The 13,800-nt window shown below is 39.5% G+C and overlaps 1 protein-coding gene across 2 annotated transcripts; it reads left to right on the top strand.

Moving 5' to 3' along the window:
• The first annotated feature begins 1,300 nt into the window (after window positions 1-1,300).
• LOC137737617 (uncharacterized) lies at window positions 1,301-9,511 on the top strand. Of its 2 annotated transcripts, XM_088682744.1 has the most exons (13): window positions 1,301-1,745; window positions 2,289-2,436; window positions 3,197-3,292; window positions 4,298-4,374; window positions 5,029-5,108; window positions 5,662-5,722; window positions 6,250-6,317; window positions 6,465-6,546; window positions 6,776-6,827; window positions 7,666-7,749; window positions 7,857-7,934; window positions 8,549-8,668; window positions 9,140-9,511. In XM_088682744.1, exons 1-12 carry the CDS (start codon window positions 1,578-1,580, stop codon window positions 8,620-8,622), a joined length of 1,068 nt encoding a protein of 355 aa, XP_088538870.1. In that variant the 5' UTR covers window positions 1,301-1,577; the 3' UTR covers window positions 8,623-8,668; window positions 9,140-9,511. The 2 variants fall into 2 exon arrangements, with proteins under 2 accessions (XP_088538870.1, XP_068333253.2); XM_068477152.2 differs by lacking the exon at window positions 6,776-6,827.
• The last annotated feature ends 4,289 nt before the right edge of the window (window positions 9,512-13,800 follow it).

Here is a 13,800-nt window from a genome sequence, read left to right as displayed (position 1 = left end):
TGTTGAAAGCAGGTGATCCTCCGTGTTGGGGGGCACCCAGGTGGTGGTTGACTTCCCCGGAGGCGATGAGTTCGTGTGTTTGAGTATGCCTAGCTTCATGGAGCATTCCGAAGAGCTTTTCATACTATTCCTGGAGGATCTCATTCTTTATCCCTATCTTGTTATTCTGAGCCTCTAGCTCATCAACTTTAGCCTGAAGAGCAAACTTCTTTCGTTCCTTTTTTCGTTGCTTTACACTAAGTGCGATGGGGGTGTCGTTCTACGTGCTGTGGCTCCCTTCGCTCCCCATGTTGGAGAGGGGTGCCTGGTCGAAAGAAAGTGTACGAATGGTGGAAACCAGCTTGACAAAGCTGGAAAGAGTAGGAATAAGTGCGTTTCCCACAGACGCCGCCAAATGTTGATGCACAAAATCGGTGAGGACTTTGGTACAACAGAAAGTGTCAAGTTTGTGACCTTCACTAGATTGCTCTGGTCATTAGTATGGATAAGTATGTAAATGAATAGAGACAGGGAAGCAAACAACACAAGATGTACGTGGCTCACCCAGATTGGCTACGTCCACGGAGTAGAGGAGTTCTCATTAGTTGTGAAGGGTTTAGACAAATACATAGGTTCAAGCTCTCTTTTAGTGAGTTCTAGTGAATAGTTTAGTACAAATGACATTAGGGATTATTGTGGGAAAATGATCCCCTTTTATAGAAGAGAGTTTCTAGCTTTGTTCTGACATTGACATGTGTCGTGTTGTGATTGGCCTTTGATATTGACACGTGTTGCGCTGTGATTGACCTCTAATACTGACACATGTCGTGTTATGATTGGCCTCCTGGTTGGAGGAAAAGTCTTGTGGGTCATTGACGATATACTGTTGACAGATGCTTAGTAGTTTCGGGATTGATCAAGTATGGTACAAACAATGTTAATAGTGTAACATCCATCCTACTCAGGATGAGAATATTCTTTCCTATAGTGCCATGTTATGTGTCGCTTGGTATCGTTTGGTATGTAGACGGGACGGGACGGAATGGAATGGGACGGGACGGGACAGGACGGAACGGAACAGAGCGGGAGCAAAGATGCCCTCGGATGGAAACAAGGAGGAAGAAGAAGGAGACGGAGAGGTTATAATTTTTTGTTCCACGGATGTGGAACGAGTCGTTCCAGGGGGGGGTGAGGTGGAACGAAAATTCACCCAAAACTCGTCCCGTGGAACAGCTCGTTCCACCCGTTTTAGGCGCACCAAACGTGGGACGGAACGTCTTGTCCCACTCTGTTCCGTCCCGTCCCACGTACCAAACGGTACCTTGGACACTTCATGCATTTGTGATTAGGGTTCATCCTGCACTGCGTGCTGGACATCATGTTCGTTTGGGAATTGCTTTTGAGAATTGGATTGGGCCTGCTGGGCTGAGAAAAGGTTGAGCTTTGGGTCTTCTGTTGGTCGCAGGGAGCACTTTCGCTAATCCTTTTATCGAAAGAAAAAAGAGAGTGAAAGAAAGGGAAAACTTGTTGAGTGAGAGTCGAGACTCCTGAGTTCCACCGACCGCCGAGAGTGGGTGTGAAAACGAAAACGATCATCAATGGCGGGCGTATCGCTCAAGTGCGGCGACTGCCGGACTCTGCTGAGGTCGGTTGAGGAAGCCCAAGAGCATGCCGACCTCACCTCCCACTCCAACTTCTCTGAGTCCACCGAAGCTGTTCTCAATCTCGTTTGCTCTTCCTGCGGCAAACCTTGCCGATCCAAAACTGTATCTATACTTCTTCATCGAATTTCGAGTTTTTTTTTTTGTTAATTCAACTTTTTTATTTCAAAGGATTTGCTTATCTGGGTCATCTTAATTTTCATATGCATTAGTTGGATTAAGAGATTTGATGAATTTGCTGGTGGATTTCGGAACTTTTTATCGGATTTTATTCTCTATCGGAATTTCAATTGTTTTTTCTTTCAAATTTCGCCTTTTTCGTGATTTGTTTATCTTGTTCAGTAGAATTTCAGCTTAATTTTCATTTGTATAAGTTTGAATTCAGTATTTCTATTGTTAGATTAAGATATGTGTTAAATTATCATTAAATTTTGAAACTTTTTATTTTATTGCTGGTGGATTAAAATTCATTTTCATTTGGATTCGAGAGTTTTTTTGAAAGATCTTTTGGTTATTTGGGGTTAGAGATGAGATATGTACTAGGGTACCGAGTTAAATGAGTGATTACAGCAGAGGTTTATATTTGGTCGATTGGAGATTAGAAGTCTGGGCAATAATGCAAATTGTTTTGGTGCTTTGATTGTGCAGGAAAGTGATTTGCACACCAAAAGAACTGGGCATACTGAGTTTGTTGATAAGACTGCGGATGCAGCTAAACCGATAAGTTTGGAGGTTCCAAAGACTACTCCTTCAGGGTCCGAAGAGGCTGTTTGTGCAAGTAGCCATGCGCCAGAAGGTAATTCTTCCAGTTCAGTGTGATGTAAAAGCATGAAATTTGTAGTTTAATTTTTTAGTTACAAATAGGTTGTTATTTGTACAGTTTTAGGTAGATGTTACATTTCTGTACGAGTTTGTTGACCTTTTGTAACGATAACTAGAGGTTTGCAGTTTGGATGTCTTACCACCCTAAAATGTAGCCACTCACCCGGGAATAATTCCTGCTCAGATCTCAATCCTAGACTTTCTCTCTTCTACGCCGTCCTTAGTCATGTGATTGTTACTTTCTTTGTGCCTTTTTGTGCATGGTTTCTTGCTGTTGGCAAGCCGGATTTGTTTGAAGGGGCTTTGGTTCCTTTTGGATTGATTTTGTACCTTTGGTAGTTGATGACCTTTCACATTGGTTTTATTTTTTTTCTTTTCAAGGAAGATCGTGTAGTTATACTCAAATTAAGAATCTAAATATATGACACATGTAGTTCTAATTGTTGTTTTGTTAATGGTCTTTCTTCCTTTCAAAAATATTAGAGATCTTTCTTCGAAATTATTCATCGGGAAGGTTCTCAGCAGTCAGGGCTTAAAAGTAATGGTTGTAGATCAACATGGAGAATGAACTTTAGTTTTTCTACTCAATTCCTGAATCAGGCTTTATAACCTGTATATTTATGAATGGAAACATACTGCAATTGTTATTTTATTTCTTGATGTTTAGTTATTTTGGCTACTCTGGTTTATTAACTCTAGTAGTACCTGAGTTATTCATTAATTTTTTCATCTAGAAATGGTCATCCCGGAGGTTGACAAAAAGCTGCTTGAGGAACTTGAAGGAATGGGCTTTTCAACAGCACGGGCAACCCGTGCACTTCACTATTCTGGTGAGCTGATGATGAAAATAAAATTTTCTTTCAATTTGACATTGAAGCTTCTGTCTCTAGGCTTGCTTTTAGTGGCTTTATTTTACTTTTCCCAATCTTTTGTTCCTCTGACAAAGATGGTGGGTTCCTATAATAATTAGGAGGCTTTTCATATATATTATCATAAATATCGCCATTTCTAGGGGTTAAGTGTTGGAAAATCTGATGTAACTTCTTTGGTTCTAGACTGAGGAGATGTCTTCTTGAGTAGAAAAGTTTTTTCAAAACTTAGAGTGTGATAGTGTCACAAGTTCAGGATTTAGCTGTTCCTCTGATATTTAGGATGCAGTTTCATTTATTTATAATTTTGGGCCGTTCTTTCTCCAGCTACCATTACACAACTGATGGTGGATTATATGAAATAAAACACATTTTATTTACAAAGAGGAATGAAGAAGCCTAAGAGGTCCATATAAGATAGAACCATAAACGTAGGCTTCAAAGAGGAAAGCACCAGAATTAGAAGTGATGAAAGTTTCTCTGTGCATCTTTTTAATTTTCTTCTCTTATTCTTTTCTTTCACTTTCTTGATTTTAAATGATTGGATAGAAAAACTTGATGTGAACTGAAGACTTGCGGATGCTCCGGTTAGAAATGTGATTATGAGACAGAGGCTCAGGGAAAAAGGTGTAGAGCAAGACCTAGGGAGACCATGTAAGAGACTTTAAGAAAAGACATGGAGTACTTGGAGCTAAAGGGAAGACTTGGCGCAAAACCGAGCGCAATGGCGTTCTAGGATTCATACAGCTGATCCCACTTAGTGGGATAAGGCTTTGTTGTTGTTGTTGTTGTTGGATCCCATAGTTTAGGCAATTCTTTGCATTCTGCTTAGTCTAGTAAAACTGGCGAGCAATAATTTTTTTTGATTTTTTATAGGGTTGTCAGCTTAATTTTCCTTTTGAAACTGTTACACATGATATTAAGTTTGTGATCTTACAATTTTAATTTCTCATTTTGGTTTTTTAGGTAACGCTAGCTTGGAGGCTGCTGTCAATTGGGTGGTTGAACATGAGACTGATCCGGACATTGATGAAATGCCTTCAGTATGATACATTTATTTCGATCCTTGTTTTGAAATATTGCATCTCTCTCTCTCTCTCTCTCTCTCTCTCTCTCTCCCCTTCTCTCTCTCGCACACTTTACAGATGCAAACACTTTGTGATACAAAAGAATGAATAGAGTGGGTATGTGCTTGCATATCTTTTCGGTGATGACCTTAGTTCTATAATATTGGTCAAGGAAATATATTAAAAAAAAAGGTGTCTGGGGTTTTGGAGATATAAGGGGGTTTCACATCCTAGTGCTAACAGTTATACTAATAAACTTGTATAAATTGATCTTCTGGAAGCTCACTAATTTTCTTTGAGTGATTATGGGTTGAAAATTTCTTTTGCATTATTTTGTATCAAGCTAAGTCCAGGAAGTTTTTATTTGGTTTGTTGTTGTGGTACTCTTTGAATAACTTTATGAGGCTATGAATGTGAACTTCTTGAGTCTTTGAGGAGTTCTGTAATAATGGTGTGCAAATTTTAACTTAAATCCAAAACAAATATAATTTACTGAATATTTTGGTAAATATGATTTATTGAATTTTGAACTTGGCTCCTGCATCAGGAGGTGAAAAGAAAGGTTCGAAGAGAGTTCGGTGGTAGGCATAATTTATGTTCGTTAAGAATTGCGATTTTGTTTATGCTCAGGTACCAATAAACAGCAAAGTTGAGGCTCCAAAACCTTCTCTCACGGCAGAACAATTGAAAGCCAAGCAACAAGAGCTTAGGTAGTGCTTCTTTATGCATTGTTAGTGTCATGGATGAGTTCGATCAGACCAAAAAAAACAAAGGATTAGATTAGATCACTTGATACACATTTTTTGCTGATTTTAGTTTCTGCTTGTCAGAATATTGATCTCATTCTTTTTCATGGATGCTGTAGTTCCAGTTTTGCTTGTTGAAGCTGATAATATTAGTATGTGCAAGGTTTAGAATTTAGATTGAAGTTTCCATTTCCTGCTTTCATCTTATAACTGAGAGGTAGCTAATCACTTGAAAATTCATTCCCCCTAGTCTGAAAAATGTACTCTGCTATTGAACGTTTTAATTGATTTCCAATTTCTTTTATTTGAACTTATCTTCTTCTTGTAGCTATCTTTCTAAAATATGTTATGCCATGTTTGCAGTATTTTAAAATATAAATCCTATACTTTTGATCAATTTTTTTTTCTTTGACACTGCGGTTCTGGGCAATACTCATGTTTGAAAATTGCTTTAGACTCGCTCGGTACTTCTCACTACTTAATTTTTGTCTTCTAATTCTTTCCAACCAACCTTAAGGGAGAAAGCCCGCAAGAAGAAAGAAGAAGAAGAGAAGAGAATGGAAAGAGAGAGAGAAAAGGTACTTCTAAATGTCTGCCCACTTGTCCATACTTGCATTGCAGGAGTAATCTTTTGCAACTGTATATACATGTGTGTGTGTGTGTGTGTCAGTCTCATCTTAAAAAAATTGTATTGCAATCTTGAATACTCCCTCTGACCAAAAAGACAGATTCTTGGACATGCTTTTCCTTCTTCACCATTAAGTATTGTTTCTTCATGTGCCCCTATGAAATTTTTTAATCAAAATAATTGAGAATTTATAATATTTCTCCTTATCTTATCAAGACTGGATATGGTGTCAATAAAAGAAGGATTTTCTGATGAGGACCTTTTTTTTTGCTTGTGCGATTCAAGAAACATATGTTTAAATTTTAGTTTCCAAGATATGTATGCTCAAGTATTTCTGGTGGATTCATTTACTTTAAAAACTTATGAGGAACCTCCAGAAACCAGGACTATGTTTACGATATATAATACAGCCTATCAATTTTCAATCTTACTAGTTTTCATCAAGTGCAATCCTTTCCTCTGTATGTGGTTCTTCAGGAGAGGATTCGCGTGGGCAAGGAACTCCTAGAAGCGAAGAGAATAGAAGAAGACAATGAAAGAAAACGGTTTATCTTCATCTACTGAATCTTTTGTGTGATTGATTATTTCTTGTGCTTGTTTTCCAATCTACCAATTAATGACATCAAATGTCCTTTTCCCTCACATTACATGAATTTGTCTTCCATTTGCATGGAGATGTTTCTTTGTGATAGGATTATTGCTTTGCGAAAAGCAGAGAAAGATGAAGAGAAAAGAGCTAGGGAAAAGATTCGTCAAAAGTTGGAGGAAGATAAGGTAAAGATATTTTTAACCACTGTTTAATATTGTACAGAAGTATTCAGTACCAAGTTTTTGGGTGAGTGTTGTATTGTCAGACATGTCCAGTGTTGTTTGTAACAGACTTTAAGTGAAATTTGGTAAATTGGTGGCTCTTTAATCACATGTCTATAACATTCCTTTAGGAGACTCTTGAGTCATACTAAAAGTATATGTTTTGTTTTGTTTTTCCAAATCGAGTCTGAAGTATATTAGCAGAAGAAACCTTGAATTGAGCGAAGCAGACGAAGAAAGAACAGGTAGAGAAAAGCATTGTTTGAATTCTTAATTCAAGGAACATTATGAGATTCTGAGAAAATTAGGTGTTAGTCTGAAGGCATATATAAGGAGATCTGTACTACCAGGCATGTTTGACATTAAAATCCTGACCTATTTTATAGGGCTTATGGAGTTTGGATTACCGTGGAAACTCTGAATATCTTCATTCAGCTTTTAGAGAAACTTTTGCAAGAATTTTCGTCTTTGGTCTCATTTTATTTGTTTGTTTGATTCTCTGGGAGACGCGTAAAGATTTCTTCTGATAACAAGGAGAGATGAATTGTGAAAGGATTGACTTTACTGGTGCATGGGCCATCAATTAGACATTTTTAGTTGGTATGAAATTTACTCTACTTTTGTGCCGCTGGAAAGTATATGAAAGTGAGACCAATTGCATACAAGTCAAGTTATAACGTGCACCCAATGAATTTCCATAGTTGTTCTTATAAGCTGCTAATCTGAAAATTTCGTGTCCTTTCATACTTTGGACTGCAGGAGGGTTAACTAGCATGCATTTGGATTCATATACCCACCTCCCGCCCACCCTCCTTTTAAAGTGAATAGAAAACACTCACAACTTCAAGTATTACATTCACAGGAAAATACTACTTGTTAACCATGATGGCTTTATAATTAAGCCTTGCGACCATGGCTTTACATCTAAGCCTTGCTATATCTCATGTGACAAGTAATGAAACAATCAAAGGTTTTAGGAATTGCTCCGCTCTTATCAGTCTGTATCTATTTCTTATTATTCCTTTTGGTTTTATTTTTATGAAATATAAAGCAGTCTTCTTTTTTCTTCATCATTCTTTACAGGCAGAGAGGAGGAGGAGACTTGGGTTGCCACCAGAAGATCCTTCAACTGTAAAGCCTGCTGCACCTGTTGTGGAGGAGAAAAAGGCACGAGCTTGTTTGTATATGCTATTTACCTAGTGAATGCCACTCAGAAATTGTTTGAAATCTGTACTAATGGATCTCTGTTGTATTATTGTGTATCTATCGTGCAGAGCTCATTACCCATAAGGCCTGCCACAAAAGCAGAGCAAATGAGAGAATGTTTGCGATCTCTCAAGCAGAATCACAAGGTAAAAACAGTTGCTTGCAAGGTCAAATAATTCATCAAGAAAGAAACGATATTATATTTTCTTCATTTTGAGTAACTTTCTAGAGAACCACATACAGGTCTGGTACAAGACACCAAAAGTTAAGTGTCAATTGCTCATTTAGGCCTCATTTGGTGTCTAGGATTGAATTGGAATGGGTAACTTCAAGGTCTATTGAAGGTAGAGGAGAATGATTCTTCATTTTAACAGGATTAGATGTGAAGAAAAACATCTCCGTTTTAGTCCTACCATTTTGGGGAGGATCGGAATGGATAAGTTTTCTTTTGAAGTAATTCATCTCCTACCTCCAAGTTGGTCACAGTTTTTTAGTTTCTTCCTTCAATGTACCTAAATAGTGGCTTATTCATTCCTTTCCAGTCCTCCATATACCCAATGAAGCCTTGGGTATTTTTAATGTCACTCACACACTGACCCTTGAATTTAACCGAAGTTGCTTTTTGAAATGATAAAAAAAGAAACAAACAGAAATACAAAATGATATTTCTTGAAAGGAACTGCTCATTATTTATCTATTCAAAGTTTTGTTGCATGGATTGTGGAAAATGGCCTTACCTATATTTGCTTTCTGTATGTAGGAGGACGATGCAAAGGTGAAGAGAGCATTCCAGACTCTCTTAACTTTTGTAGGGAATGTTGCCAAAAATCCTAATGAGGAGAAGTTTAGAAAGATAAGACTCACTAACCCATCTTTCCAGGTAGAACAACTTATCCTGCACAGAGCACAGCTCACTTTTGAGTCTTTCCCCTCTACAGATTTTTGTTCTCTTTCCCCTTCCCTGTTAAAGCTTGCCTGTACCGTTGTCACCACACTATTAACTGTTGAAAAAAACAATTTGTTTTACTTAGACCTGTCAATGGATTGGTTTTTGATCCGGATCTGATCTGAATCTGATGGAATTTATAAGATATGGATTGACATTCTCAATATCTCATAATCCGAATCCTGTAACCTGTTAGCTAACAAGTAACGAATCAGATATGGATTTGAGTTGATCTAATCCGATAATAATACGATTGATAAATGATCGAGTGTGGATTAGGCCGATCCAATCAAAATCAGATCTGTTTACTGGTCTAGTTTACTGTTTTAATGTTCATGTTTCTTGATTTGGTAACTAACTCAAGTTTCTTTTCTTTTGTTGTCAAATTACTCGTTGCCTACGCAGGAAAGGGTTGGTTCACTAAAAGGTGGGATCGAGTTTCTTGAATTGTGCGAGTTTGAGAGAATGGAAGGGGGAGAGTTCTTACTTCTTCCTAGGGAGAAGGTTGACATGGCAGTGCTGAACTCAGCCGGATCGGAGCTCGACTCTGCAATCAAGAATCCCTTTTTCGGTGTTCTTTAAGTTAAAAAGATTGATGTTTGGATTTGTTAATTACAGCACCATTTTTCTCCTTTTTGATAGAATAATTTTTATATATGTTTAATATGCAGAAACCTAAGACGCATTTCTTACATTCATTTTATTGTCATCGATAATCGTATCGGGTGTCTAGCCTCATATTGTGAATGACCAATAATGCTTAATTTTTGTCAAAAAGAGCTGAGGGAAGGGGCATTCAACTTGGACAGTGATGCTATTTAGTATTACGGTCTAATAGTATTTTTCTTCATTTGTAAGTAAGAGGTTTTAGATTTGATTCTCGTCAATGGGGAAATTGAACCATATTGTTGCTAGTTCGTTGTTAGGCTATGTTCACCCTCTCTTTTCGAGTGTAAATAATATGGAGTTAAAAAAAAAGGGACGGTGGTAGCATAGTTGCATTAAGTCATCTTCCTATTATATATGACCAATTCGGGAAAAGTATGATTATATTCCTTTTGTTAAAGTGCATATTTCGTACCAATAGCTTGTTGAATAAGTGATGTTCTTTCCTGGATGCTTCAATTGGCGGTGGAGCGAAAGCATTCGGAAGGGGTTAAGATGAACCCGCATGATCCAGTAATTCCTCATATTTTCTTTGCTAATGACACACTTATATTTTTGAAGGCCACTAGAATGAATCGTTGCAATTTGGTCAAAATCATAGAAGACTATTGTGCGGCCTCGGGCCAAGCAGTAAATCTACAAAAATTATGCGTTTTCTTTGGTGCTAATATGCCGGTGACTCTGTTGACGGAGCTGGGACAAGTTCTTAATATGTTGGTGGTTTCCGATCCGGGGACATATCTAGGTGTTCTTGCCATGTGGGGAAGATCAAAGCGGCAAGGTCTTGCTTATGTCAAAGGTAGGATTTTGAAGAAAATACAAGGGTGGAAGCAAAGCACTCTCTCTTAAGCGGGCAAAGAGGTACTAATTAAAGCGGTAGCTCAAGCGATTCTAGCATACCCTGTGAATTTATTTAAGTTCCTGGCAGTGGTGTGCAACGAGTTGGATTCTCTGATATCCGGATTTGGTGGGGGGCTATTGGTGCGGAGCGGAAAATTCACTGGGTGTCTAAGAACACTTTGGGTCTCTCAAAGCTGGATGGGGGTATGGGGTTCATGAACTTTAATGATTTTAATGACGCCTTACTTGTAAAGCAGTGTTGGAGGCTGATTCTAAACCCAAACTCTCTATGGGCATTGGTCCTCAAAGCTAGATACTTTTCACATTGTTCTTTCTTAGATGCTTAACGGAGGAGTAGGGCCTTTTGGGCTTGGAACAGTCTTTTGGTGAGGAAGGATCTGTTAATGAAGGGGTCGCACTAGCAAATCATGGATGGGTGTAATGTTCGATTGTGGGTGGATAGGTGGCTTCCCTCCCTCCTGTTGGGTTATCCAATGCCCAATGGGTAGGTGTCGATGACTAGGGATACTAGGGTGGTGTCCCTTATCAGTCATACTTCCCGTTCTTAGGATATAAGTTTCCTTCAACCGTTCTTGTTAGTGGAGGAGAAAGATGCTATATTGGTGACACACATTGGGGATCCTGGGAGGGGCGATATATTTGTTTGGCCTTCCACCAAGAATGGGTTGTATGTAGTCAAGTCTGGGTATCACTGGGCAAGGTCTCTGCTGGGTTCCCTTGTGGATCAACGACCATCCTCTTCTCGTTCTCTATTGAGACAGATTTGGAAAATTATTTGGAAGTTGAGAACCCCACTAAAACTTCGTAATTTTATGTGGTGAGTTGCTCATTGTGCCCTGGCTACAATGGAGAATCTAGTTAAATGGAAATTAGCCCCTTCCCCAAAGTGTCTGATACGCAACAATCATGAGGAATCAATTGAACATCTCCTTTTATTATGCCCTTGGGTGGAGACCGTCTGGTTTGGTGGAATTCTAAATTATAAAGTTGATAGACATGGGATTACTTCATGGGTGGATTGGTTTCATTCCATTGCTACTAGGCGGTTTGGGTCTAAGGATGAGCAAGGCCTTTTGCTTTCTCATGTCGCATTTACTTGTTGGCATATTTGGAAAACGAGGTGCAATTTTCTGTTTAATCAAACTCCAATTCAACCTACCTTGCAATTTCAAATTCTACTAGTGTGTTCCTTGAAGTTATTGGTGAACTTCCTATTCCCCTCCCAACTATATCCACGGTGGATTCTCTTGCTGCCCATTGGTCCCCCCCTACGCCCGGCCCCCTTCCTGAAAGTTAATGTTGATGCTAACTGGTCGGTTTCATCGCGGAACGGTTTTCTGGGGATTGTGATTAGGGGTGCGATGGGTAGGTTCGTGGCTGCGGCAAGGTATGCGATCCAGGCTCCAAATGCAGCCACAACCGAAGCTTTGGCTATTTTGCAAGGATGTGAGTTGGCGGGTGCTTTGGGACACTGTTGGGTAATTATTGAATCTGATTCAAAGGATTCGATTTTATCCTTATCAACTTTATTGGAAAATGGCAGATGGGAAACCTTTCCTACCTTATCAGCTGTTAAGTGGGTAAGGGAGTATTTTCAAGGCTGTCGCTGGTCTTGGGTTCCAAGATTAGCCAATATGGTGGCGGATACTTTGGCGTCATAAAGCAACTCGAAGATATGCAATATCATTTGGGTCAACCGACCTCCATCTTCGTTGTTTCATTTGCTTAATAAAGATGGCTTACCTTGTCTCCCTTGAACTTTTGTGGCAGTCAAAGGGGTGATGCTTGAACTCAATTCTAATGTCTTTCTCCCTATCCCCTTCGCTGCTTTATTTCTGCTGCTTCGTTGCTTGTTGGCCTTAGTGGAGGCTTTCTTTGTGGCTCTCTGGCATCTTTGCCCTGGTAATATATTTCCAGTTTCCAAAAAAAGAAAAAAAAAGTAATCTCTTTCCCTAAAGTTAAAGTAAAATCTCCTTTCATATAGTTAAAGTAAAACTTTTTTTCCAAAAAAAGTAACATAAACCCTTCTCTTTGGTGCCAACTTCATCTCTTATTGTAAAGTTAAAGTGATATGAAGCCTTTTAATGCCACGACCTTTAATGCCAATTGATCGCTTGCTATCCACACCTCTTTTGCTGGGATGGGCAAAAATTGAAACTAAAACACGAATCGAACTGAATCGCACTGAACGGTTTGGTTTTTGTAGTTTCAAAACCGTTTCAATTTGAAAACAAATTGCAAGCTAAAAAACAATTTTTTTTCGGTTCCTAATATATGAAACTGAAAGGAAACCAAACCGAATCACATAATATAAAAAATATTTGCTTTAATAACAAATTAGGTGTTTTAATGTAATGGGTTATTTGGTCCAGTATATACATCTCAACCACATCGTAACATGGCCACTATCCAGACTGTTAGGGTGTAGTCAAATTAGGGTTTTTATGACAAATGGTCCCTAAGATTGATCAAACTCATAATTTTGGTCCCTCACTTTCAAAATCAATCAATGTCGTACTGAGATTCACCACCCCACATCAATTTGGTCGTTTTGTTAAGATTCCGTCAATTATTTTGTTAGTTTGTATGTGGGACGCACAAATCCAATGAAATGGTGACAAGTGGATTACACAAAATAAGGATTTTTATCGCAAATAGTCCCTGACATTCATCCAACTCCTCATTTTGGTCCCTGAGTTTCAAAAATCAATAAATTTGGTCCCTAACTTTTAATACCGCACGTCAATTTGATCCTTCCATTAGAGTTTCGTCCGTGGAACCCGAAGCCAATGAGCTCCCAAAAGGCCTCGTGCTAGGTAGGGATGGGAATATCCATATAAGGATCACTCCCCTGGGCGATGTGGGATGTCACAATCCACCCCCCTTAGGAGCCCGACATCCTCGGCGGCACACCACGGCCAGGGTTAGGCTCTGATACCAAATTGTCACATCCCAGCCCGGGGTCCACCATATCCCGGGCCCGCTCCACCACCTTAGCACGATATTGTCCACTTTGGGCCTCGACCACGCCCTCACAGTTTTGTTTTTGGAAACTCACACGAGAACTTCCCGGTGGGTCACCCATCATGGGAGTGCTCTCGTGTGCCACTCGCTTAACTTTAGAGTTCCGATGGAACCCGAAGCCAGTGAGCTCCCAAAAGGCCTTGTGCTAGGTAGGGATGGGAATATACATATAAGGATCACTCTCCTGGGCGATGTGGGATGTCACAATCCACCCCCCTTTGTGGTAGGGGCCCAAAGCAGACAATATCGTGCTATGGTGGAGTCAGGCCCGAGATATGGTGGACCCCAGGCCCGGATGTGACAATTTGGTATCAGAGCCTAACCTTGGCCATGGTGTGCCGACGAGGACGTTGGGCCCCTAAGGGGGGTGGATTGTTAGATCCCACATCGCCAAAGGGAGTGATCCTTATATGTATATTCCCATCTCTACCTAGCATGAGGCCTTTTGGGAGCTCACTGGCTTTGGGTTCCATGGGAACTCCGAAGTTAAGTGAGTAGCACGTGAGAGCATTCTC

The sequence above is a fragment of the Pyrus communis genome, chromosome 13 (assembly GCF_041283825.1).
Source record: "Pyrus communis isolate YQ-2024b chromosome 13, ASM4128382v1, whole genome shotgun sequence".
NCBI classification, from domain to species: domain Eukaryota; kingdom Viridiplantae; phylum Streptophyta; class Magnoliopsida; order Rosales; family Rosaceae; genus Pyrus; species Pyrus communis.
The sequence above is the reverse complement of the archived record's forward strand: the minus strand, read 5'-3'. Positions and strand labels throughout refer to the sequence as shown.

Coding starts and splice junctions, on each gene's coding strand:
- LOC137737617 (XM_068477152.2), top strand. CDS start 1,578: ATGGCGGGCGTATCGCTCAAGTGCGGCGACTGCCGGACTCTGCTGAGG. Junction 1,746..2,288: donor AACCTTGCCGATCCAAAACT/GTATCTATACTT, acceptor TTGATTGTGCAG/GAAAGTGATTTGCACACCAA. Junction 3,293..4,297: donor CCGTGCACTTCACTATTCTG/GTGAGCTGATGA, acceptor TTGGTTTTTTAG/GTAACGCTAGCTTGGAGGCT.